This window comes from Dasypus novemcinctus, chromosome 8, assembly GCF_030445035.2.
Source record: "Dasypus novemcinctus isolate mDasNov1 chromosome 8, mDasNov1.1.hap2, whole genome shotgun sequence".
Classification (NCBI taxonomy): domain Eukaryota; kingdom Metazoa; phylum Chordata; class Mammalia; order Cingulata; family Dasypodidae; genus Dasypus; species Dasypus novemcinctus.
The window spans coordinates 128,945,887-128,966,270 of record NC_080680.1 but is presented as its reverse complement, the minus strand read 5'-3'; the positions used below and the strand labels follow the sequence as shown (position 1 = coordinate 128,966,270).

The 20,384-nt window shown below is 69.0% G+C and overlaps 2 protein-coding genes across 25 annotated transcripts in view; one reads left to right on the top strand and one right to left on the bottom strand.

Annotated features, from left to right (window-relative positions):
• The first annotated feature begins 699 nt into the window (after positions 1-699).
• On the top strand, positions 700-9,149 carry LRRC26 (leucine rich repeat containing 26). The gene is made up of 2 exons (XM_004454011.4): positions 700-1,480; positions 1,563-9,149. The coding sequence occupies exons 1-2, from the start codon at positions 796-798 to the stop codon at positions 1,865-1,867; spliced, it is 990 nt and encodes a 329-aa protein (XP_004454068.2). The 5' UTR covers positions 700-795; the 3' UTR covers positions 1,868-9,149.
• The window catches only part of GRIN1 (glutamate ionotropic receptor NMDA type subunit 1), a 29,905-nt gene continuing 11,468 nt past the window's right edge, over positions 1,948-20,384 (bottom strand). For 3 of the 24 annotated variants that reach the window (XM_071217133.1, XM_058302768.2, XM_071217136.1), the window contains 18 exons: positions 18,601-18,663; positions 17,763-17,863; positions 14,036-14,157; positions 13,795-13,969; positions 11,736-11,880; positions 11,555-11,638; positions 9,950-10,091; positions 9,746-9,873; positions 9,003-9,167; positions 8,816-8,934; positions 8,574-8,686; positions 8,351-8,499; positions 8,102-8,259; positions 7,699-7,860; positions 6,618-6,727; positions 6,391-6,536; positions 5,077-5,187; positions 1,948-3,208 (listed from right to left, as the gene is read on the bottom strand). In XM_071217133.1, the coding sequence (XP_071073234.1) occupies positions 3,092-3,208; positions 5,077-5,187; positions 6,391-6,536; positions 6,618-6,727; positions 7,699-7,860; positions 8,102-8,259; positions 8,351-8,499; positions 8,574-8,686; positions 8,816-8,934; positions 9,003-9,167; positions 9,746-9,873; positions 9,950-10,091; positions 11,555-11,638; positions 11,736-11,880; positions 13,795-13,969; positions 14,036-14,157; positions 17,763-17,863; positions 18,601-18,663 (2,310 nt within the window). In that variant the 3' untranslated portion in view covers positions 1,948-3,091. Of the gene's footprint in view, positions 3,209-4,827; positions 5,188-6,390; positions 6,728-7,698; positions 7,861-8,101; positions 8,260-8,350; positions 8,500-8,573; positions 8,687-8,815; positions 8,935-9,002; positions 9,168-9,745; positions 9,874-9,949; positions 10,092-11,554; positions 11,639-11,735; positions 11,881-13,794; positions 13,970-14,035; positions 14,158-17,762; positions 17,864-18,600; positions 18,664-20,384 lie in introns of those variants that run through there. The other 21 variants (XM_071217134.1, XM_058302769.1, XM_071217135.1 and 18 more) reach the window with 15 other exon arrangements.

Genomic DNA, 20,384 nt, shown 5'->3' with positions numbered 1-20,384 from the left:
CCAGGAGCGTCCTTGGCAGGCGGGCTGCCACGCCCACCCGGACTGCGGCTGGCAGCCTCTGCTCCGCCAGGCCCCCAGGGGCCCGTTCCCACCAGCCAAGGGGGGCTGGGGGCGCGGGCTGCCCTCGGCATTCCCAGTGCCTCTGGGCAGGAGGGAGGTTATGGGGTGCTTGGTGGAGGGGTTGAGATGCTGTGAGTGGTGAAGAGCCAGGTGTGCTGGGGATCCCCCATGTGTGAGTTATGTCTCCCACTGGTGAATTCGGAGGGTGTGGGTTGGGGTCCAGCTGCTCAGGCCTCAGTGGGCCCGGGGTGGTGGACGAGGCGGGAGGGGGCGTCTTGTCAGCGCCGTGGCTGGCCCGGGGTGGTGGACGAGGCGGGAGGGGGCGTCTTGTCAGCACCGTGGGCCCGGGGTGGTGGACGAGGCGGGAGGGGGCGTCTTGTCAGCGCCGTGGGCCCGGGGTGGTGGACGATGCGGGAGGGGGGCGTCTTGTCAGCGCCGTGGGCCCGGGGTGGTGGACGATGCGGGAGGGGGGCGTCTTGTCAGCGCCGTGGGCCCGGGGTGGTGGACGATGCGGGAGGGGGGCGTCTTGTCAGCGCCGTGGCTGGCCCGGGGCCAAGGGGAGCCCGGAGTTCCGGGACAAGGGCTGGCGGTGCGAGGCGTGGCTGCGAGCCCGGCCCCCGCCCCGTGCGCGGGCGCCAGCCGTGGCACAAGGATCTGTCGGCGCTCCGGCGCGACGTTATTTGTGCAGGCGCCCCTGGGACGGGCCCGGGGACCGCGGGTCCGGGCGCTGCCCTCATGCGGAGCTCTTCCTCTCGCGCGCGGCGGGGGCCGCCGCCGCCGCTGCTGCTGCTGCTGCTGCTGTCGTCGCCGCTGCCCACCCGGGCTCAGGCGCCCGCCGCGCCCGCCCCCTCGGGGCCCAGCGGCGCCCCGGAGTGCCCCGAGGCGTGCGCGTGCGCGCCGGGCGGCCAGGCCAACTGCTCGGGACGCGCGCTGCCCGCCGTGCCCGCGGGCCTGAGCGGGAGCGTGCTCGCGCTGCTGCTGGACCACAACCGCGTGCACGCGCTGCCGCCCGGCGCCTTCGCGGGCGCGCGGGCGCTGCTGCTCCTGGACCTGCGCGAGAACGGGCTGCGCGCGCTGCACCCGCGGGCCTTCTGGGGCCTGGGCGCACTGCGGCGGCTCGACCTGGACGGCAACCAGCTGGAGGCGCTGGCGCCCGGCACCCTCGCGCCGCTGCGGGCGCTGCGCGCGCTCTCGCTGGCCGGCAACCACCTGGCGCGCCTGGAGCCCGCCGCGCTGGGCGCGCTGCCGCTGCTGCGCGCGCTCGACCTGCGGGACAACGCGCTGCCCGCGCTCGCGCCGGGGCTGCTGGCCGCCCTGCCCGCCCTCGACGCGCTGCGCCTGCGCGGCAACCCCTGGGCCTGCGGCTGCGCGCTGCGCCCGCTGTGCACCTGGCTGCGCCGGCACCCGCGAGCAGCGCCAGGTGAGCGGCCGCGGCCGGGGCGCGGCCCGGGCCCCCGCGAGCCCCGCCGGCCCGCCGCCTGACGCGCGCCGTGTGCCCGCAGACGCCGAGACGCTGCTCTGCGTGGTGCCGGGCCGCCCGACGCTCCGGCCGCTGGCCGCCTTCCCCGACGCCGCCTTCCGCCGCTGCGCCGGGCCGCTCTCCCCGCGGGACCTGGCCGTGATCTACGCCGTCGGGCCCGCCTCCTTCCTCGCCAGCCTGGCCGCCTGCCTGGCGCTCGGCTCCGTGCTCACCGCCTGCCGCGCCCGCCGCCGCCGCTCGGCCGCCCGCCCCCCGCCCAGGAGGCAGCCCGGCCCCGGGCCCGCCGCCGCGCCCTCGGCCCCCGGGGTCCCCGCCACCCAGGGCTGAGCGGGCCTGGGGGTGCCGGGGGCGCCTTCCCATCCCCTCCGTCGCTGCCCGCCGGCGTCAACAACGGCACAGAGCGAGCATTCGTGACATTCCTTTAGGCAACACCACTGCACACACCGGGGCAAGGGGCGCGCGCCGGGACGCCTGGGGCGGGGGCAACAGACGCTGTGCACGGGCCACGCGGGGAAGGCACGCGCTGGGCCACGGGGGAGGGGGCTGGTCCTGTACATGGGGGCGGGGCGGGTCACACACCCAGCGCGAGGGGCAGGCAGGGCGCTCCCGCGGGACTGAGGGCAGCCCCGGGCGGCGTCTGGGGGCCGCAGAGCCCATCCTGGGCTGCAGGCTGGTCAGGGCGAAGAGAAGGCTGGGGCCCCTGGGAGTCTGCAGGAGGTCGGAGGCAGCAGGGAGGCTGCTGCTGGCCGGGGAGTCAGGGGCGGCCATAGGGGACAGGACGGCGTCCGAGGGGACAGGGGGCATGGGTGGGGATGCAGCGTGCCAAGGGAGCCAGGAGCTGAGGCTGGAGGGGAGAGCTGACGCTTGAGGAAGGGCGGCCCAGCCAGCTGGGACCGTGAGCTTGGGCCATGGTTCTGGGTGGTGGCTGGGCTGCTGTCTCTGCTCCAAGCCCCTCCACCTGGGCCAGAGGACCCCCCCTTCCCGCCACCTAGAGACCCCAGGCCCTGCCTCTGCCAGCATGCCCTGCCGGCCCTGCCCAAGCAGCTTGGCCTCTGGCCCGTCCTCGGCCGCTCCAGTCCACACCTCGGTCCAGCAGGGGCTGCCCGTCAGGCAGCAGGGCAGACGGACAGACAGACGGGAGGCCCGGGGCGGGCAGTCTCTGGGGTGGGTGGGCTTCCCTCAGGCCTTCCCGAGCAGCAGGACCCATCAGTGTCCTTGGCTAACTGGGCAGGTGGGCGGCTCCGGGGCTCACACCACGGTGCTCACCGAGGGATCTGAGAGGCTGAGCGGGCCCGTGATGTCAGTGGGATGGTACTGCTGCAAAATAGAAATACAGACAAGGCGCCCGTTAGCCGACGCTCGGGGGCACGCGTGCGGCCAGGACGGGTGGACCGGCCAGCCGGCGGGCAGGCGGGCGGGCGCGGCCTGGGGGAGGCTGAGGGGCACGCCTCCCCCTGACCCCGTCGTGCTCCGGGGACTCCGCGTGGGCCGGGCCGCTGTCCCGTCCGTCTGTCTGCGGGGGAGGGGGCAGAGGAGGGCGGGCAGGGCGTCTCAGCTCTCCCTATGACGGGCACACATCTGCAGCTGGCCCTCCTCCCTCTCAATAGCGCGTCGCGGCAGCACTGTGTCTTTTTGGTTTTGCAAAGCGCCGCGTCCACCCCCGGTGCTCTATAAATAAGAACCAACAATCAATACCCGCTGGCCCCGCCGGCCGCCAGGGACCCCAGCCCAGAGCGCCCAGCGCCGCCCCGGCCCAGACCGGCCACGGGACATGGGGGCAGAGGATTTCAGCAGCCGGACCGGCCCCACCCCTCCCCGAGGAGCCCCCCCCAGGCTTCCTCCCTCCGAGCAGCTGCCCAGCCCCAGAGGCAGTGTGGGAGCTGGGCTGCCCGACCCCTCAACCCCCCAGCCAGCAGCGTCCCCACAGAGCCACCCTTATTAGGGAGGGGCCAGCCCCAGATGCCATGTGACTCCAGGGCTGGCCCTGGTGGAGGGCGCCGCTGGAGCATGTCCTGGGCAGGGCGCCGGGGGCCTCTGAGCTGCATCTGGGCCAGCCGGGGAGGGGGGCTGTGTGTGCTGCTCCAGGCAGGGCCTGAGGCTCAAGGACGCCTTCTGAAAGCATCCCCTGCCTGTGTGATGCTCTGCGCCCCTCTTGGCCACCTGCCCCCAAAGCACTCTCGTCCTGTCCGCTGGGGCCCTCTTCCCTGGACTGCTCTCCGCGCCAGCGTCCTCTCTGCGCAATCGCTCTCCTCAACCGCCTCTCTCCAGGGCCCCTTGGTCTGGCCTTTGTCCCTCCCTGCACCACAGGCTCTGCCCACTCTCCTGGCCATTGGCACCCAGCCTGAGGGTGGCCCAGGGGGATGGTGACCCCACCTGCTCCTTGCCCTCCTGTTGCTCCAGCCCCACAGCCCTCCACCCACCCTCCTTGTGCCTTGGGGCTCCCCTGGTGGCTCCAGTTCCTCTGGGCCAGGAGCCCTGTGGGGGAACACCACGCAGGCTTTGAGGGGCTCCGCGGACTGCAGGGAAGCTGCTGGGTGGAGGTCTGTGTGGCTTTCTAGGCGGCCCCCTCCCCACCATGCTGCCCCCTAGCAAGGCCGAGTCCCCTGGGAGCTTGGGGGCCGCAGGGTCCAAGTGTGCATGTCAGGCACAGAGACGAGCGGCCCAGGGTGGGAGGATGGGGGACTCGGGGCTCCAGAGGGCAGGAGCCCTGGCGCTGACAGGTGGCCCTATAGGGAGTGCTGGGGTCCAGAGCCGAGGCGCTGGTCTCCTCCATGCGGGCCCCTGCCTGGGCCTCTGGGAACCTCAGGGTCCCCCCGGGATTTGCAGGCCATGGCGTGCAGGGTGACCCATCTATTCAAAGACCCTCTGGGGGCTACTGCTCCTTTGGCAGGGTCCCTGCCCGGCCTGGGGTGGGAGCTGCCCCCTCTGGTCCTGCCCCATTGCCCCTGACAGCCCCTGTGGCCGGAGCCACCCCAAGATGGACTCCAGCCCACCCCCAGAGGGACCCTTGCCCGGCCCCCAGCCCCGGCCCCACAGCACCACATGGAGGACGCGACACGCATGGCTCTGGGGAGACAGGTGAGGCAGGCATCTGGGGGCAGGGCCGGCGGCCAGACAGACGGACGCGATGGGACATCACAGCCACCCCTCCAGGACGTCGCAGGGTGGGAGGGGCGGCGGGCCCCCCACCAGGGCTAGAGAAATGGGGCGCTTCCCGGCAGGCAAGGAGCCCAGCACGGCCCCAGAGAGGCAGCAGGACTGACTGACTGACTGACGACATGGCGGCTTCAGATGGTGTCATGGGGGTGCAGACCAGTGCAGAGAGACACACGGGGGGGAGACGGGGGCCCAGATGGGGTCACGGGGAGACGGGAGCCGAGAGAAGGGGCCGCCGAGCTGCAGAGAGCGGCCCGGGGCGGCAGAAGGGGTATGGGGTTTCTGGGGGTTGGCCAGGGCCGGGGGAGACAGAGACACGGGGGCGGGGGGCGAGAGAAGAGCCGGAGACGCGTGGCGGCGTGGCGGGGTCTCCCTCTTACCGTGTCTTTGGAGGACTTACGCCTCTTGAAGCTGGAAGCCAGGGTGGAGGTGATAGCCCTAAAAGTGGCTTTCTTTTTGGGGTCGGGCTCTGCTCTACCACTCTTTCTATCCTAAAATGAATATGTATAAGTGATTAGAGGGCTCAGGGTGACGCCACACCTGCCCTCACCTGCTCCTCGGGGGCCGCTGCCCGGCCTGGCCGGCCACTCGGGCCCTCGCTCCTGCCTGCCTCCCTGTGCTGGAACGCCGGACGGACTGACCGCCGGACGTGCGCGGGCAGTCTCTTCTCCTGCCCAGGTCTTGAGCCTGACCTCGCAAGTGCTGGGGGCTGGGCTGGGGGTCCCGGCGGGCTCTCTTCTTGGGAGGTCGCCTCGCTCCTTGACTCCTGGCCGGCCCTGGCTTACAGGTATCCCATGGAGGAGGTGTTGACCGGAGCCCTCTGCGGACCGGAGGAGGTGCCCGTGGGCTCACTGACCGCCGACCCCAGAGGGGCACACACCAAGAGACGGAAGGGGCCGAGGGGCCGAAGGCAGGTGTCGAGATGGAATTGGAGTGGTGGACAGAGGAGGCTCCCGGGACCCCCGGCCTCTGGTCTGGTGGCCAAGAGGGTCCTTGTGCTGGCCAGTGAGAAGCAGCAACAGGTCCCCAGGGGACCTGTGGGGCCAAGAGCAAGAGCGGGCGGATGAGAGGTGTAAGGGCTCCAGAAATCCCTCTGCCCCCCCTCCGCCCCCCACAGCCCTCTGCCTTTGCCTGGGTCAGCGGGACCCCGGTCCCGCTCGGACACAGGCTCTGGGAAGGCACCCAGAGAAAGAGAAGAGATGGAGAGAACTGGGAGCCGGCCCGGGGGCCTGCCCTGCGCACACTCGCGGCCTCCGCATGCTGGCGGCCAGGGCCCAGGACGCGGCCTGGGGCACCCGGTCCGGTCCACCCCGCTGGATTCGGATGGGCGTCGCAGAGCACAAGGACGCAGAGGGGTTTGTGGCCCGGGGCAGGGCGGCGGAGGGCAGAAGGCAGGCTCCTGTGCGCAGAGGGGACCGGTCTCCCTGCCTCGGCCTGCCTTCCCAGGGGCCCGGGTGGGTGCCTGGAGACAGGGGGCCTGGGCCCCTCCCTGCTCGGGGCTGGCGGCCGCCTCCAGCAGCCCTCCCGCCAGCGCTGCCGTGTGCCCGTGAGCACTCACCGCTGCCCCTGGCCAGGCTCCTAGCTGCAGTCCTGCCCGCAGGGGCTCCGGGCTCCCTCGCCTGGGGCAGGGCCTGCGGGCCGGAGGAGGGCCGGGGCCGGCCGGGCACCAGGCCTCGGAGGGCGGCCTGCCCTACCTGCAGGTTCTTCCTCCAGACGTTCACGGCGGCGAAGGCCAGCTGCATCTGCTTGCGGCGCGCGTCCTTGTGCCGCTTGTAGGCAATCTCGATGAAGATCAGGAAGATGCCGGCCACGATGCCGCCGGCCACCAGCATGAACACACCTGGGCGGGGCGAGCCGCTCAGCCGCTGGCCGCAGGGCCCGGCCCCCAAGCCCGCTCCAGCCGCAGGGGAGCAGGGCCCACCTGCCATGTTCTCAAAGGTGAGGGTAGCGGGGGCGTTGCTGCGTGAGTCACACTCCTGGTACCGCACCCAGGTCTTGTCCAGGTCTTCCATGAAGCCGTTCTCGTGGGACCTGGTAGCAAAAAGCGTGAGGGGGCGGGACCGCGGCCGGATGGGGTGCAGCGGGCGGGGCTGCAGAGGGTGTGGCCAGAGTGGGCGGGGTCCGCGCGCGGGGCGGGACCTGGGGCGGAGCTGCAGAGGGTGTGGCCAGGGTGGGCGGGGTGTGGCCCGGGCTTGTGGGCAGAGTCGCAGCAGGTATGGCCAGGGTGAGGGGGTGTGGCCCGGGCGTGTGGGCGGGGCCTGGGGCGGGGCTGCCGTAGGTGTGGCCAGAGTGGGCGGGGTCCGCGCGCGGGGCGGGACCTGGGGCGGAGCTGCAGAGGGTGTGGCCAGGGTGGGCGGGGTGTGGCCCGGGCTTGTGGGCAGAGCCGCAGCAGGTATGGCCAGGGTGAGGGGGTGTGGCCCGGGCGTGTGGGCGGGGCCTGGGGCGGGGCTGCCGTAGGTGTGGCCAGAGTGGGCGGGGTCCGCGTGCGGGGCGGGACCTGGGGCGGAGCTGCAGAGGGTGTGGCCAGGGTGGGCGGGGTGTGGCCCGGGCTTGTGGGCGGAGCCGCAGCAGGTATGGCCAGGGTGAGGGGGTGTGGCCCGGGCGTGTGGGCGGGGCTGCCGTGGGTGTGGCCAGAGTGGGCGGGGTCCGCGCGCGGGGCGGGACCTGGGGCGGAGCTGCAGAGGGTGTGGCCAGGGTGGGCGGGGTGTGGCCCGGGCTTGTGGGCGGAGCCGCAGCAGGTATGGCCAGGGTGAGGGGGTGTGGCCCGGTGTGTGGGCGGGGCCTGGGGCGGGGCTGTCGTAGGTGTGGCCAGAGTGGGCGGGGCCCGGCGTGTGGGCGGGACCTGGGGCGGGGCCTTCCGCTCTCCCGCCATCCAGGCCGGCCCCGATGCCAGGAGAGGTGGGCTTGGGCCAGTGGGGCTTGCGGGAGCCGGGCCGCCTCTGGCGGGGAGCTCTTGGAGACGAGCGGGGAGCGAAGGTACGGCCCAGGCGTCCGGGGCTCACTTGAGGATGGACAGGGAGACGTTCTGCTTCCAAGGGCTGTCCTTGCGCATGCCGATGCCGAAGCCCGAGCGGAAGAAGAGCTCGCCCGTGGTCACCAGGTCGCACTTCTGCGATGCCTCGAACTCCAGCACTGCCGAGTCCCAGATGAAGGCGTGCAGCTTGCTGCAGGCAGGGGCGGGGGTCACGCAGGCGACCTCCCGCGCCGTCGGCGGCCCTTGCGCCCCCACAGCTTGCACGCGCTTGCCTCGTTGCTGTCACAGGTGGCCTGCACCCACCGTGGGCCGACCCAGCGGGGCAGCCTCGCACCTGCCCTCCTCCCACTGTGCCCCGGCCGGGACAACCTCTCGCCTTTGCTGTCTGGTCTGGACGCCCCCCACCCCCACTTGTCCTGCTTGCCCCTCACTTGTCCCGCACGGCCTGGATGGCCTCGGCCGCGCTCTCATAGTTGTGTTTCTCCATGTGCCGGTACATGGTGCTCAGCTCCACCTGCCGCCGGAAGTAGATGTCCACCGAGCTCTGCTTCACCGTTGCGTAAATGAACTTGTCCGACGGGTTCCTCAGCTGCAGGGCCAGAGGGCGGGGCTCGCGCCTGCTCCCGGAACCCCCGGCAGGCCCCTCCCCCAGCCCCTCCGCCAGCCCCTGCAGGCCTCACCCGCGGGTCGTTGATGCCGGTGATGCGCTCCTCTGGCCGGTCCAGCACCAGGAAGGCCGCCAGGTTGGCGGTGTAGGAGGCCACGATGATCATGGCAAAGCCGGCCCACACCATGCCCAGGATGCGCGCCGAGAAGCTCCGGGGGGCGCCTGCGGGCAAAGCGAGGGTCAGCGCCCCTGCTGCGGGCGGCGGCCGGGGCCCGGCGGGGCCGGCGCGGCCTCACCTTCCCCGATGCCAGAGTTGAGCAGGACGCCCCAGGAGAACCACATGGCCGAGGACAGGGTCAGCGCGTCCTCCTCCTCCTCCTCGCTATTCACTTTGAACCGGCCGAAGGGGCTGCAGGGCGCAGAGGGCGGGAGAGAGAGCCCTGCGGGCCCCTGCCGGCCGCTCCCTCCCCCGCCCCGGCTCCGCCCCCCGCGCCCGCCGCAGCCGCAGTGGAGTGTCGGGCCCCGGGGCCGCGCTCACCTGAAGCGGTCCAGCAGGTACAGCATCACGGCCACCACGTGCACCGAGAGCCCCACCAGCAGCCACAGCGTGCTCTGGAAGGGCTGCATGAACGAGTCCAGCGTGCTCCGCGGGATCTCCTGCGGGGGGGGCGCGGCGGTCAGCGCCGCCCGGGCCCCGCCCCCCCAGGCCGGGCCGGCCCACCCACCTTCTTGACCAGGATGGTCAGGCCCTGGTACTTGAAGGGCTTGGAGAACTCGATGTACTGCGCGCGCTCGTTGTTGATGGTCAGCGGCGCCACGATCATGTCAGCCTGCCCGCTGAGCAGCTCGCCCATCATGCCGTTCCACTCCTTCTTGTTGCTGTTGTTCACCTGGGCGCGCGGGGGGCGGCGGGCGTGAGCGCAACCCCGCAGCCGTCTCTGCAGGACCCCGGGCCTCTCTCCCCAGGCCCCGCCCCGCCCCAATGAGCCCCGCCCGCCAGGCGCGCAAAGCTCCGCCCACCGCAGCCCCCCTCTAGCCGAAGCTCCACCCCGCCTCTGGTCCACCTCGACCCAAAGCCCCGCCCACCGCGGGTCCCGTCCGGCCCCAAAGTCTCTCCCCGCCCCGCCCAACGACAGGCCCCGCCCCCAAAAGCCCCGCCCACCGCAGGTCCCGCCCCCCGCCCAAAGCCTCGCCCAGCCGCAGGCCCGCCTCGACCCAAAGCCCGGCCCAACGACAGGCCCCGCCCCGCCCACCGCAGGTCCCGCCCCCCGCCCAAAGCCTCGCCCAGCCGCAGGCCCGCCTCGACCCAAAGCCCGGCCCAACGACAGGCCCCGCCCCGCCCACCGCAGGTCCCGCCCACCGCCCAAAGCCTCGCCCAGCCGCAGGCCCGCCTCGACCCAAAGCCCCGCCCGCCGCAGGTCCCGTCTCGCCCCGCCCAACGGCAGGCCCCGCCCCAGGCCCCGCCTACCCGCTCCTGCGTGCCGAACTTGCCGTCGGCCACCAGGTGCACCTCGTACGTGAAGTTCATGGTCCGCGCCAGCTTGATGAGCAGGTCGATGCAGAAGCCGTAGCAGCACTGCGGCACCGTGTGGCGTGCTGCGGGGAGTGGGGCGTGACCGCTGGGCTCCCGCCTGCCCCGCGCCCCGCGCCCCGCGCCCGCGCCCCCGCTCACGGCTGCCGGGCGACGTGTCGTTGGGCCCGGTGCAGATGACCTTCTTGACCGGGTCGCCATTGACCGTGAACTCCTCCTTGCACGTCCCGTCGCTCAGCGTGGGCTTGACGTACACGAAGGGCTCCTGGTGGATCGTCACGATCTGCGGGCGGGGGGGGCGGGGACGCTCAGCCGGGACCAGCGGCCGCCTCGGCGCCTCCTCCTCGCCGCGCTCGGTCGCCCGCCACGCCCCCAGCCCGCCGCTGCTCTGCAGCCTCCCGCGGGCCTTGAGCGTCCTCCGCTGCCGCCTGAGCGCCATCGCCCCCCGCCCTCGGGCGCCCAGGAGCCGGCACGCGGCCACTGCCTGTCTCGGGGTCTGCACAGGCCCTGCGGCTGGCTGTGCCCCCCCCCCCTCCCGCTCTCCTCTCCCCTGGTCCTCTGCAGGCCTCCCTGCCCTGGCCTGCCCTCAAATCCAGGGGCTCCTGGGGGCCCTGGGGGTTCTCCCCCCACTCAGGGGCCCACACTCGGTGTGGAAGCACAGATGTAGAGCTGAGAGGACTGGCGAGGGATAGGGATGGGGGGTGCTGGAGGAGAGTGCAGGCTTGGCGAGGCACTGTGGGTGGGCGTGGGCGTGGGCGTGGGGAAGGGGAGCTGCAGGAGGGAGCAGGCGGGAGCCTCAGCCACGAGGGCAGCATTTTCCCTTTTATCTGCAGCGGGCCAGATCCCCTGAAACAGCTTATTTGCTTTTTAAACTTTCATTATGACTTTTACTATACAAATAATATATGCTTGTGCTTTGAAAAAATCAGTGAGGCCCCAAAAATAGTTATAAAAAACCATCCTATTTCACAGCCCTTCTGGGACCTTCTGGCCTCAGCATCTTGGCTGTTACTTTCACATTTTCCAGTGTGAGTTGTCTAAGCTGCAGGAGAGGTGACTCGCTGACTGTGGGGTGCTCCTCCGGCACCCGGCAAAAGGCCAAGGGTCACCAGTGGGCAGTCAGGGGGGAGCGAAGGGGCTGGCCACAGGCTGCAGGGCTGGGCCCAGAAAAGGTCAGGGACAAGAGAGGTTGGGCACATCACGTTTCATCTGGTCTAAGACACTGCCTGGTGCTGCTGAGGTCAGCACGGGGAGGGGGTATCAGGAGGGCACCCTGGCACCCTGGGAGCAGAGAGGGTCCCAGGCACAAGGCCAAAGGACCCTGCCTGCCAGAGGCTGGCTGGGGAGCAGCAAGGGTGGCTTCGAGGGAGGAGGCAGGGGTGGTGTGTAGGAGGCGAGATGCAGCAGCCAGCGGAGAGGCAGGCCAGATGGAGTGGCAGCTGCGGGCCCGGCAGGACAGCTTGACCGGTCACCCCAGGAGGCCACGAAGGCTGCCGTGCAGAGGGTTTGGCTGGGACTGCTGGGGAGGTGGCACCTCCAGGAGCACAGAAGTACGGCCGTCCACCCCTCTGTCTCCCCATTACAGCAGCCCCTCCTGGGGAGTCCTCTCCCACACTGCCTCCCCAAACTCAAAGGGGTTGGGTCGGGAGGGACCTGGGAGGGAGCCCGGCTGCCCTTCTCCCACCTCCCTGGAGGGTGTGCGCGCCGTGTCCCCGAGGGGCGGGGCAGGGAGCCCGGCGGCCCCACCTTCAGCCTGGTGGACATCTGGTACCCGCGGGGCTTCTCCGTCTCTCCACCTGGCCAAATAATCTTCCTGTCGTTGGGGATGACCTGGGGGTGGGAGTATGAGATGGAGGGTGGCCGCGCAGGGGTCTTGGCCCCAGGACCCTAAGGCCCCAGCCCCCACCCCCAAATGACCCCCACCTACGTGGGTGCCATTGTAGATGCCCACTTGCACCAGCTTGCGGTTCTGCAGGTTCATGATGCTGTAGTTGGCAAACTTGCGGTCACCATCCTCGTTGAACTCCACACGGCCAGTCACACCGTCCGCGTACTTGGAGGACATCAGAACTCTGTCGGGGCGGGGGGTGTCACTCATCAGGGACCCTCCCTGGCCTTCTGAGTGGCCCTAGTCCCTTCTTTTCCTGCTCAGCTCCCAAGAATGAAAAGCACCAGGCGCCAGGCCTTGGTGCCAAGCCTGGTTGTGTGTCAGCCAGTGGATAAGCGCCGCAGTGTGAGGGGCGGAGGCACTCCTGGCACCGGACCCTGGGCAGGGACTTCCCGCGGTGGCCTTCAGCTGAGGAAGTGGGAGCCCCAGGGAGTCCTGTGGCCGCGTCACTGGCTCGAGGGTCACATCCCTTCAGCTCCAGACTGCCCTGCCTTGCTGTGCCTACACGTCTGTGTGTGGGCGTGCACAGGTGTGGGGTGCACCCACTGGGCCCTATCCATGAGCCTGCGTGCACACGTGGTGCACGTGTGGGATGCACAGCAGCTCCGTGTCTGTGCTCCCCCAAGCATGTATTTGTGGCACATGTGGGGGCTGCCTCCGCACGTCTCTCTACGTGTGTGTGCATGTGCACGTGTGCCCCTGTTGTGGGCGCCATATGGAGTGTGGCTCTGCATGCCCGCATGTGTGCTTCTCAGGGGTGGGGGTGTGTCCATGTGTGTCAAGGCTCGGTCTTGTCCATGGTCCGGCTGCCCCGGGGTGTGTGAGTTAAGCCTTCTGGCGCACTGGCCGTTGCCCTGGGTATCTGGGCCTCAGCCAACCTGGCTCCCCACAGGCCCCAGGTGCCGCCCCTGGGCCCCTTGTCTGACCTCCTGAGTCCCTGGTGGCTCCCACTCTCCACCCCCTGCAAAAGCCTCCTCCCAAGGGCTGCCAATCGTGGGGGGGGGGAGGGGGTGGGGGCTCTGGGCTGACCGGGTGTGGAAAGTGAGGTAGCAGTGCCTTCAGTGAGGCTGAGGTGCTGGAGTCAGTGTTGCAAATGGGCCTGGTGATGGCTATAGGGGAGGGGGTGTGTGTGTGTGGAGGGAGGTGGGGGAGGGGTGACGCGTGGAGAGGAGGGAGGTGTGGGAGGTGGGGGAGGCAGTGGCCCGGGAGCTAAGAAGGCTGAGAGGAGAGCTGAAGCCCACCTTGGAGACTTGTGCACCCCAAGGTGCGGCCCGGCCCACCTCTTGACGAGCGGCCCCCACCTCTTGGAGAGTGGCCCCCCACCCCTGGAGAGCGGTCCCTAGTCCTGCAGAGCACCCCCACCTCTTGGAGAGCGGCCCCACCTCTTGGAGAGCGGCCCCCACCCCTGCAGAGCACCCCCAGCCCTGCGGAGCGCCCCCACCTCTTGGAGAGCGGCCCCCATCCCTGCAGAGTGGCCCCCACCCCTGCGGAGCGCCCCCACCTCTTGGAGAGTGGCCCCCACCCCTGCAGAGCACCCCCACCCCTGTGGAGCGCCCCCACCTCTTGAAGAGCAGCCCCCACCTCTTGGGGAGTGGCCCCCATCCCTGCAGAGCGGCCCCCACCCCTGCAGACCGCCCCCGCCCCTGCGGAGCGCCCCCACCTCTTGAAGAGCAGCCCCCACCTCTTGGGGAGTGGCCCCCATCCCTGCAGAGTGGCCCCCACCCCTGCAGAGCGCCCCGGCCCCTGCAGAGCGCCCTCACCCCTGTGGAGTGCCCCCACCTCTTGAAGAGCAGCCCCCACCTCTTGGAGAGCGGCCCCCATCCCTGCAGAGCGGCCCCCACGCCTGCAGACCGCCCCCGCCCCTGCGGAGCGCCCCCACCTCTTGAAGAGCAGCCCCCACCTCTTGGGGAGTGGCCCCCATCCCTGCAGAGCGGCCCCCACCCCTGCAGAGCGCCCCGGCCCCTGCAGAGCGCCCTCACCCCTGTGGAGCGCCCCCACCTCTTGAAGAGCAGCCCCCACCTCTTGGAGAGCGGCCCCCATCCCTGCAGAGCGGCCCCCACCCCTGCAGAGCGCCCCGGCCCCTGCAGAGCGCCCCCACCTCTTGAAGAGCGGCCCCGTCTTCCAGATGTTGGTGTTGCCCACGCAGCCGCGCGGCGGGTCGGTGATGTTCTCCTTCTCCAGCAGCTCGTGCACGGCCTGGGCCACCACGCCCACGGCGTCGCTGATGTGCGCCGACTCGTTCTTGCCGTTGATGAGCTGCAGCCCGATGATGCCTGCAGCAAGCGGCCCTTAGCACCCGCGGCGCGCCCTGCCCGGGGGCGGGGAGGCCCGGCACTCACCGTCCGGAGCGTAGCGCAGGGCGTTCCCCGAGATCTCGCGCTCGCCCACCAGCCACACGTACCCCGAGCCCGTCATGTTCAGCATCGCGGCTGCGCGGTACACGGTGGCGGCGTCGTCCTCGCTGTGGGCAGACGGGGGTGACGGGCGGGGCCCGCAGCCCGCCCCGCCCTGCGGCCTCCTGCTCAGCAGCAGGCGCCCCCACCCCCGCAGGAGGCACCGGCGCAGGGCCTGGGCCGCCGGGGCCTCGCTGGGGACCTTTCTCACCAGTGCCAGGGGCCTCTCTGAGCTCACTGCGCATGGTCGCATTGAGGGCCCACAGTGCCCCTGGGGGCAGGCGATGGCACTGCCCCTGTTCCAGGAGGGGAAACCGAGGCGCAGAGGGGCACACAGGGCAGGCAGGCAAGGCTAAGTGGCAGAGGCAGGTCTGTGCCTGGACAGTCCACCCAGAGCCAGCCCCTTGGGCTCCTGGACAAGTCACAGCCCTCCAGGCCTCCGAGGCCAAGTGTGTGAAATGGGGGCTGGGGGCTGTCCTGGTTGCTGACCGGCGGAGGGGACCCAGCAACTGGAAGCTGCCAGGGAGGGACCGAGGGGCTGACCCTCCCGGAGCCCGGCAAGCAGCCGCTCCCTGCCACCCAGGGCAGAGGCCACTCCTCTGGGTAGTGAGGGGGGCCTGGTCCCCAGGCCTGGGGCTCACCGGAGCCCTCCTGCTGACCCTTCCCTGCAGGGCCTGACGTGCCCCAGAGGAGCCTGGCCCACGACCCGCACTTGGTCCCTCCTGGTGCCGGCAGCAGGTGCACGGGGGCTGGGCGTGGGCTCCTGCAGGGGCTCGCCCTGGAGGCCGCAGCCCTCGGCTTCCTGAGGGGCTTGTGCAGAGGTCGCAAGGACCAGGCAACCAGGAAACGCACACCATCGGCGTTCACCGTGCGTGAGAATGCTGGTGGTGGACGTGAGCTACACGAGCGACCTGGCGAGAGGTGGTCCCAGCACAAGCCAGCGCCGAGGGCCCTCCTTCTCGACACTCAGGCCTGGGACCGGGGCAGATGGCCTGGAGGACGCTGCTCGCACACAAGGCAGCGGCTTTGGCTAGACAAGACCCAAGCAATCCGGCAAAGCTCGGTACACTGTTGTACGGAAAAACGGACCTCAATAAAGACGTTTTCAGGAAGACAGAAAGTTGTGGTAATGAATTATCTGCACTGTGTGGGAAACTGGTCAGAAATTAAAATTAGGCTCAATGGCGTTCTCTGCCAACCACTTTCCACAGCCCTCATGGAGAAGGAGATAAATGTGGCAGGCTTGCAGTGCCAGGGGCTCTGCCCGGGGCACAGAGGCCTGCCTTCCGGCCCCGTGGAGTCGCCAAGAGGGCTGCTGGTATGTGTGATTGATTAAGTGTGCTGAGTGTTTGCATGGGAGTGCAGTACTTGTACAGAGGGGTGGCACGTGCACTTGTGTAGCATGTGGTGTGTATAGTGTAGGTGTCCAGGGATACACATGTGGTGTGGATGAGAATGCACGTGTGTGCATTTGTCTGCGGGTGCTTTATGTGTGGCATTTGTGTGGTGTATGTGGGGACGTGCATGCAAGGGGTACACTTGTGTATACACATGTGTGAGGGTGTGTATGAATACTGTCTGTGCGTGTGGGAATGTGTAGGAGGTGTGTATATATTTGTGGAGGTTATAAAGCCAAGTGACTGTGTATGTGGATGTGTGCAAGTTCTGTGTTTATGTGCATGTGGGTGTGTATACGAGTGGTGTGTAGATATGTGTGGGTGGATGTGAATGGAGCGTATGTGTGCAAAAGTGTGTACAAGTAGGGTGCATGCATGTGTGTACAAGTGGTGTGTATATGTGTGTAATGAGTGGTATGCATCCGTGTGTGGGTGTGTACAGGTGATGTTTATATGTGTGGGAAGTGTGTAAATGTGGTGTATATGTGGGGTGTTTATGAGTGGTGAGTATACATTTGTGTGTAAAGTAGTGTGAACATGTGGATATGTGTACAAGTGGTGTGCATATGTGTGGAAAGTGTATACAAGGTGTGTATATATATGTATGTGGGTGTGAGTGGTGTGTATACGTGTGTATGTGTGCCAACATCTGTGCCTGTGTGCTTGCCTGTGCATGTGTGTGTGTGGTGTGGAGATGGTGTGTGGACACGCACGTGGTATGAATGGTGTGCACCAAGTGCATGTGCATGACTCTGTGTGTGCATCTGCCTGCGGTGACCCTGTGCCCTTCCCTAGCCTGACCCTTTTCTTGGAGCCAAGCCTGCCAATCTGTCCTTGACCCCCAGGGCTGGTGGTGGAGGGCAAGCCCTGCCCAGCCTGTGTCCCGGGAGGATGACGCCCCAGTGTCTGTAGGGACAGGCTTCAGTGGCCAGAGGGCAGATCCTGGAGAAAGTGACCCCCCTGCGGCCGGGAGGGAGCATGATCGGCTTTGGTGGATTGGCTTCACGTGTAGCTTCTGTCTGTCCTGGTGGTCCCAGTTACAGTGTAGGGACGGGCAGGGTGGGCCTTCACCCATTGCCAACCACTGGGGACGCCCATGGTTTGGGGAGTGGAGTCCCTTGAGATGCTCCCTCCCAGGTGCAGGGGTCTGCATCTCACTAGCTAGCTGTGCGTTTGCCAGTCTATCTGCCCACTTGTCCACCTGCCGAGCCATCCTTTCATCCCACCACATCCACCGAATCTCCTGCAAGCCCTCTGTTGAGTGTAGACACGCCTCCCTGGGCGGGGCCCCCTGGGCGGGGCCTGGCAGCCTCTGATTCTGCCTGTGCTGAGCGGACCCTCTCCTGGAGCCCTTCGTGGCCCTCCCTGCCGGGCTGCGTTGGGTGGGGGACGGCATGAGCAGGCAGCCTACGACTCTGAAACCATTTTACCGCTGCCAAGGGGTGTAGGGGGGAGGGGCTGGGGGTCTTCTAGTCGCTGCCGTGGTCTGGGCGAGCCGGGGTTGGTCCCACCCGCACGCCGCCTGCGGGAGGGCACGGCTGGTGGCCCAGTGTGCAGAGGCCTGCTCTGGGCCTCAGGGAGTGTTGCTGGCTCAGGCGCTGCCCCCCTGCGGGGCAGCAGGGTTTGGGGTGCTCCTCGGGGCACATGCCCACGGCTGCCTTCCTAGGCACTCACACACACCTGGAGAAGGGACGGTGGGTGCTCACAGGACCTCCGAGGCTCCATCGGGTGGAGCTGCGACCTGCTCCTCCCACCATTCTCCTTTCCTCCTCTGGGTCGTCCTCTCCCAGAGCTGGGGTAGGCCCAGCCCTGCCCAGGGGCCCCTTTCCTGGCTCCCTAAGTTGTCTCCTCATTCCCAGCTCTCTGCCCCTTCAGTCCGTGGCTCTGGCCTCCCCACGTGGCTCCCCTGCACACCTCCGACACTGCGGCCCCCAGGGCCCTACCCCCAGGGTTTGCTGGGCTGAGCTGCTCCTGACTCTGGGGACTTCCCAGGACTAGGCGCAGATCCTCATGCCCAAAGCGCAGCTCGGAGCAAGCGGTGGCAACTGACTGCGGAGGGAGGAGGACCCCTGGAGGGGGGCAGTGGGGGGCACCTGCATTTGTCAGCTCACTGGGGTCTGCACAGCCACGCCTTGAGGCTGGGGCATCTCCTTGACAGGGGCATGTTGGAAGTTGAGCTTTGATTCTCTCAGCAGCACCCCAGCCCTGGCCCGGATGGGTGGGCTCCAGGCCCAGGTGCAGCCTGGAGCAAACTGGTTGCCACGCCCCCGCCTCACCTCGCCGAGAGGATGATGACCCGGGCCTCCAGCTCCCGCGCCTCCATCAGCAGGGCGGTGACGTTCTTGGTCCCCGGATCGAACTGCAGCACCTTCTCCGCCTGTGGTGTGAGCAGAGGTGTTAGCCGGAGGCTGGGATGGAGGACACAGCGCCTCTGGGGCGAGGGTGGGCGCAGCCGCTAGAGCCCCTGCAGCCTTAGCTAGCCGCGGGCCTCTCCTGCCTCCTGCCTCCTGCACCTGGCCTGCCTGTCCTGCTCACCTCCGCCGTGCTCTCTTCAGCCTGCCGGCTCGCTCACTCCCTGCTGCCTGTGCTCTCCGCCTCACTCTGCTCTCCTCGCGCTGCACATAGCATGCAAGCTGCCGTGGGCCGAGACTCAGAAAGAGGCGTGCAGCGGACAGGAAACCGCAAAGACTTGGAATGCAACCGGGACCTGAGATGGGGCCGCCTTTTCCACACTGCGGGAGATCCTCTCCAGCCTGATTGCGCAGGCTGCTGCGGGAGCAGCTCAGACCCCCGGCGGGGGGCCAGGCGGGCTCCCTCCCGGGCTCCGTGGAGGAAACCCTGGTGGTCCCGGAGGTTCGCATGCACTTCCCGGGAGCATCTCCTCCTGCGGCTGAGCCTGCCCTCGCGGGCGCAAGCCAAGGCCACGGCGGTGGGCCACGGGCACCCACGCCGCCTGCACCTGCCCTCGCCTGCCTGCCTGCCTGCCTCTCAACCTGGCTCCTCGCTGCTCAGGCCTGCGGCTCGGCGCGGCTGCCGGACAGCGGCCCTAGTGGCCGCGTGCCGCGAGCCGGGCGCCCTAGTCGGTGGGTGGCGTGCACGTCCATGCATATATACCTTGGGTCCGCGCTTGTTGTCATAGGACAGTTGGTCGAGGTTGTCATAGTTCCTTTTTTTACTCTGATGAATAATGTGCACAGAGAAAATATGCAGACACAGAAGAAGATTATAAACGGTTGAAAATGACGGCGCCAAAGCAATCACACCACCTCCTCGGCACGTCTGCAGACAGGTGCATACCTGGAGCTCGCAAACACCGAGGCCCGGGATGGGGTGGGGCCTGGGCGGGGCTGGGGGTCGCAGGCATGGGGGCTAGAGCTGCTGCACCCACTGAAGCTCCCTGCACAGAGCCGTGAGCTCGGAGATGGGTGCCACTTAGGGTGGGGGGTCTGTTCACGTCCATGCCCAATGCAGCCCCCTTCAGGGTCCCACCTGCCACCCCCTCCCCTGACATGCACCTGCTGTGCGGCCCAGCAGCACCAGCCCTGCCCCTTGTTGTGCCCCTCCCCCACCCATGTCCCCTTCTGCCTCTCTGGAGACTGGGGTGCTCCTGCTAGCCGGGGAGCGTGTGCGCTGGAGAGCGAGGGTGGCCGTGTCTGTGCGTCTGCGGGGGCGAGGTGTGTCTGTGGCGGTGTACGTCAGCGTGAGCATTCGTGAGCCTGGGGGGCGAGGAGGGCCGGAGCGGCCTGCGCGTGTGCACGGGCACGGATGTGGGCAGTCATACACAAGCAAGGCTGAGCATGCCCCTGCGGGGCTGGGCCCGCACGTGTGTCCAGCTGTGTGTGCCCGGCCGGTGCTGGGGAGCCCTGAAGGCCGCGGGAAGGTGCCCGGGGGCTGAGTGTGCGCCGGAGCTGTTTTGGGAAATGACTGTATGCAAACACGTGTGTGAAGGCACACGCACCCGAAGCCTCCTAAGAGCACACGCCTGGGGGTGCACAAGTGTGGCTGGGTGTGCGGTGTGAGTGAATGGGGGGTGTGTGAGAGTGATGAGCGTGCACACCACTGGGCACGTGTGAGCTGTGTGACGGAGCCTGCCGGCAGCGGGGGCAGCACCAGGCGGCGACTTGCGTGTGGAGAGCGGGGGGCATGGCAGAGCCCCCTTTCCTTGGTCTCCCACCTGTGGGGGTGCTGGACCCGGGACCTGTTAGCCCACCCCCTCCCCAGACTCTCTGGCTCCCTGACAGGACCCCCTGTGGACCCTCTGGATCTGCCCCCTGGCTTCATCTCCTGCAGGGGGCCTCTACTCGCTTTCGGGGCCTGTGACGCTTTGAGGGGCCCAGGGTGCAAGCTGCTCCCCGTCCCCTTGGTCTGGCTTCCCTGCCTCACCCCGGAAGCGGCAGGTGCCCAGAGCCCTCGGTTCTGGGGCTGGGTACAGGGGGGTCCCTGGCCTTCTCTGGGTGCACCAGCTCCTCAGGCCCGTGTGGAAGCGAGTAAAGGAGGGGACGGGGTCACCTGGACCCCCAGAAATCCCCACTCTGGTCTCTCTGCAGCCCCGCCTGGGGGTGGGGCGGTCAGGGCGGGTCCCAGTGGCAGAGCCCCGCCCCTAAGAGGGAGGGACGGGGAGGAGGAGGCGAGAGCTGGGGGGCCCGATGAAGGGAGGCCGGGCCGCGGGCCGTGGGGCTGGGTGAGGGTGATGGGGCGCTGAGGGGAGAAGGGTCGGGGGTCGAGGCCAGCGTGAGGACGTGGCAAAGGTCACCGCGGGGAAGGGTCTTTGGGGAGGGAACTCGGGGCGCCGCGAGGGCGCAGAGGCGGGGTCGGCGTCGTTCCCAGGAGGGGCACCCTAAGGGAGGCGTCGGAGCGGGGGCGGCTGGGCCGGGGGAGTCGCGGGGCGCCGAGAGCGG

Bases quoted from the DNA above. Each gene is read 5' to 3' on its own strand.
- LRRC26 (XM_004454011.4), top strand. From the start codon at position 796: ATGCGGAGCTCTTCCTCTCGCGCGCGGCGGGGGCCGCCGCCGCCGCTG. The intron at 1,481-1,562 runs GTGAGCGGCCGC...GTGTGCCCGCAG, and splicing joins GCACCCGCGAGCAGCGCCAG to ACGCCGAGACGCTGCTCTGC.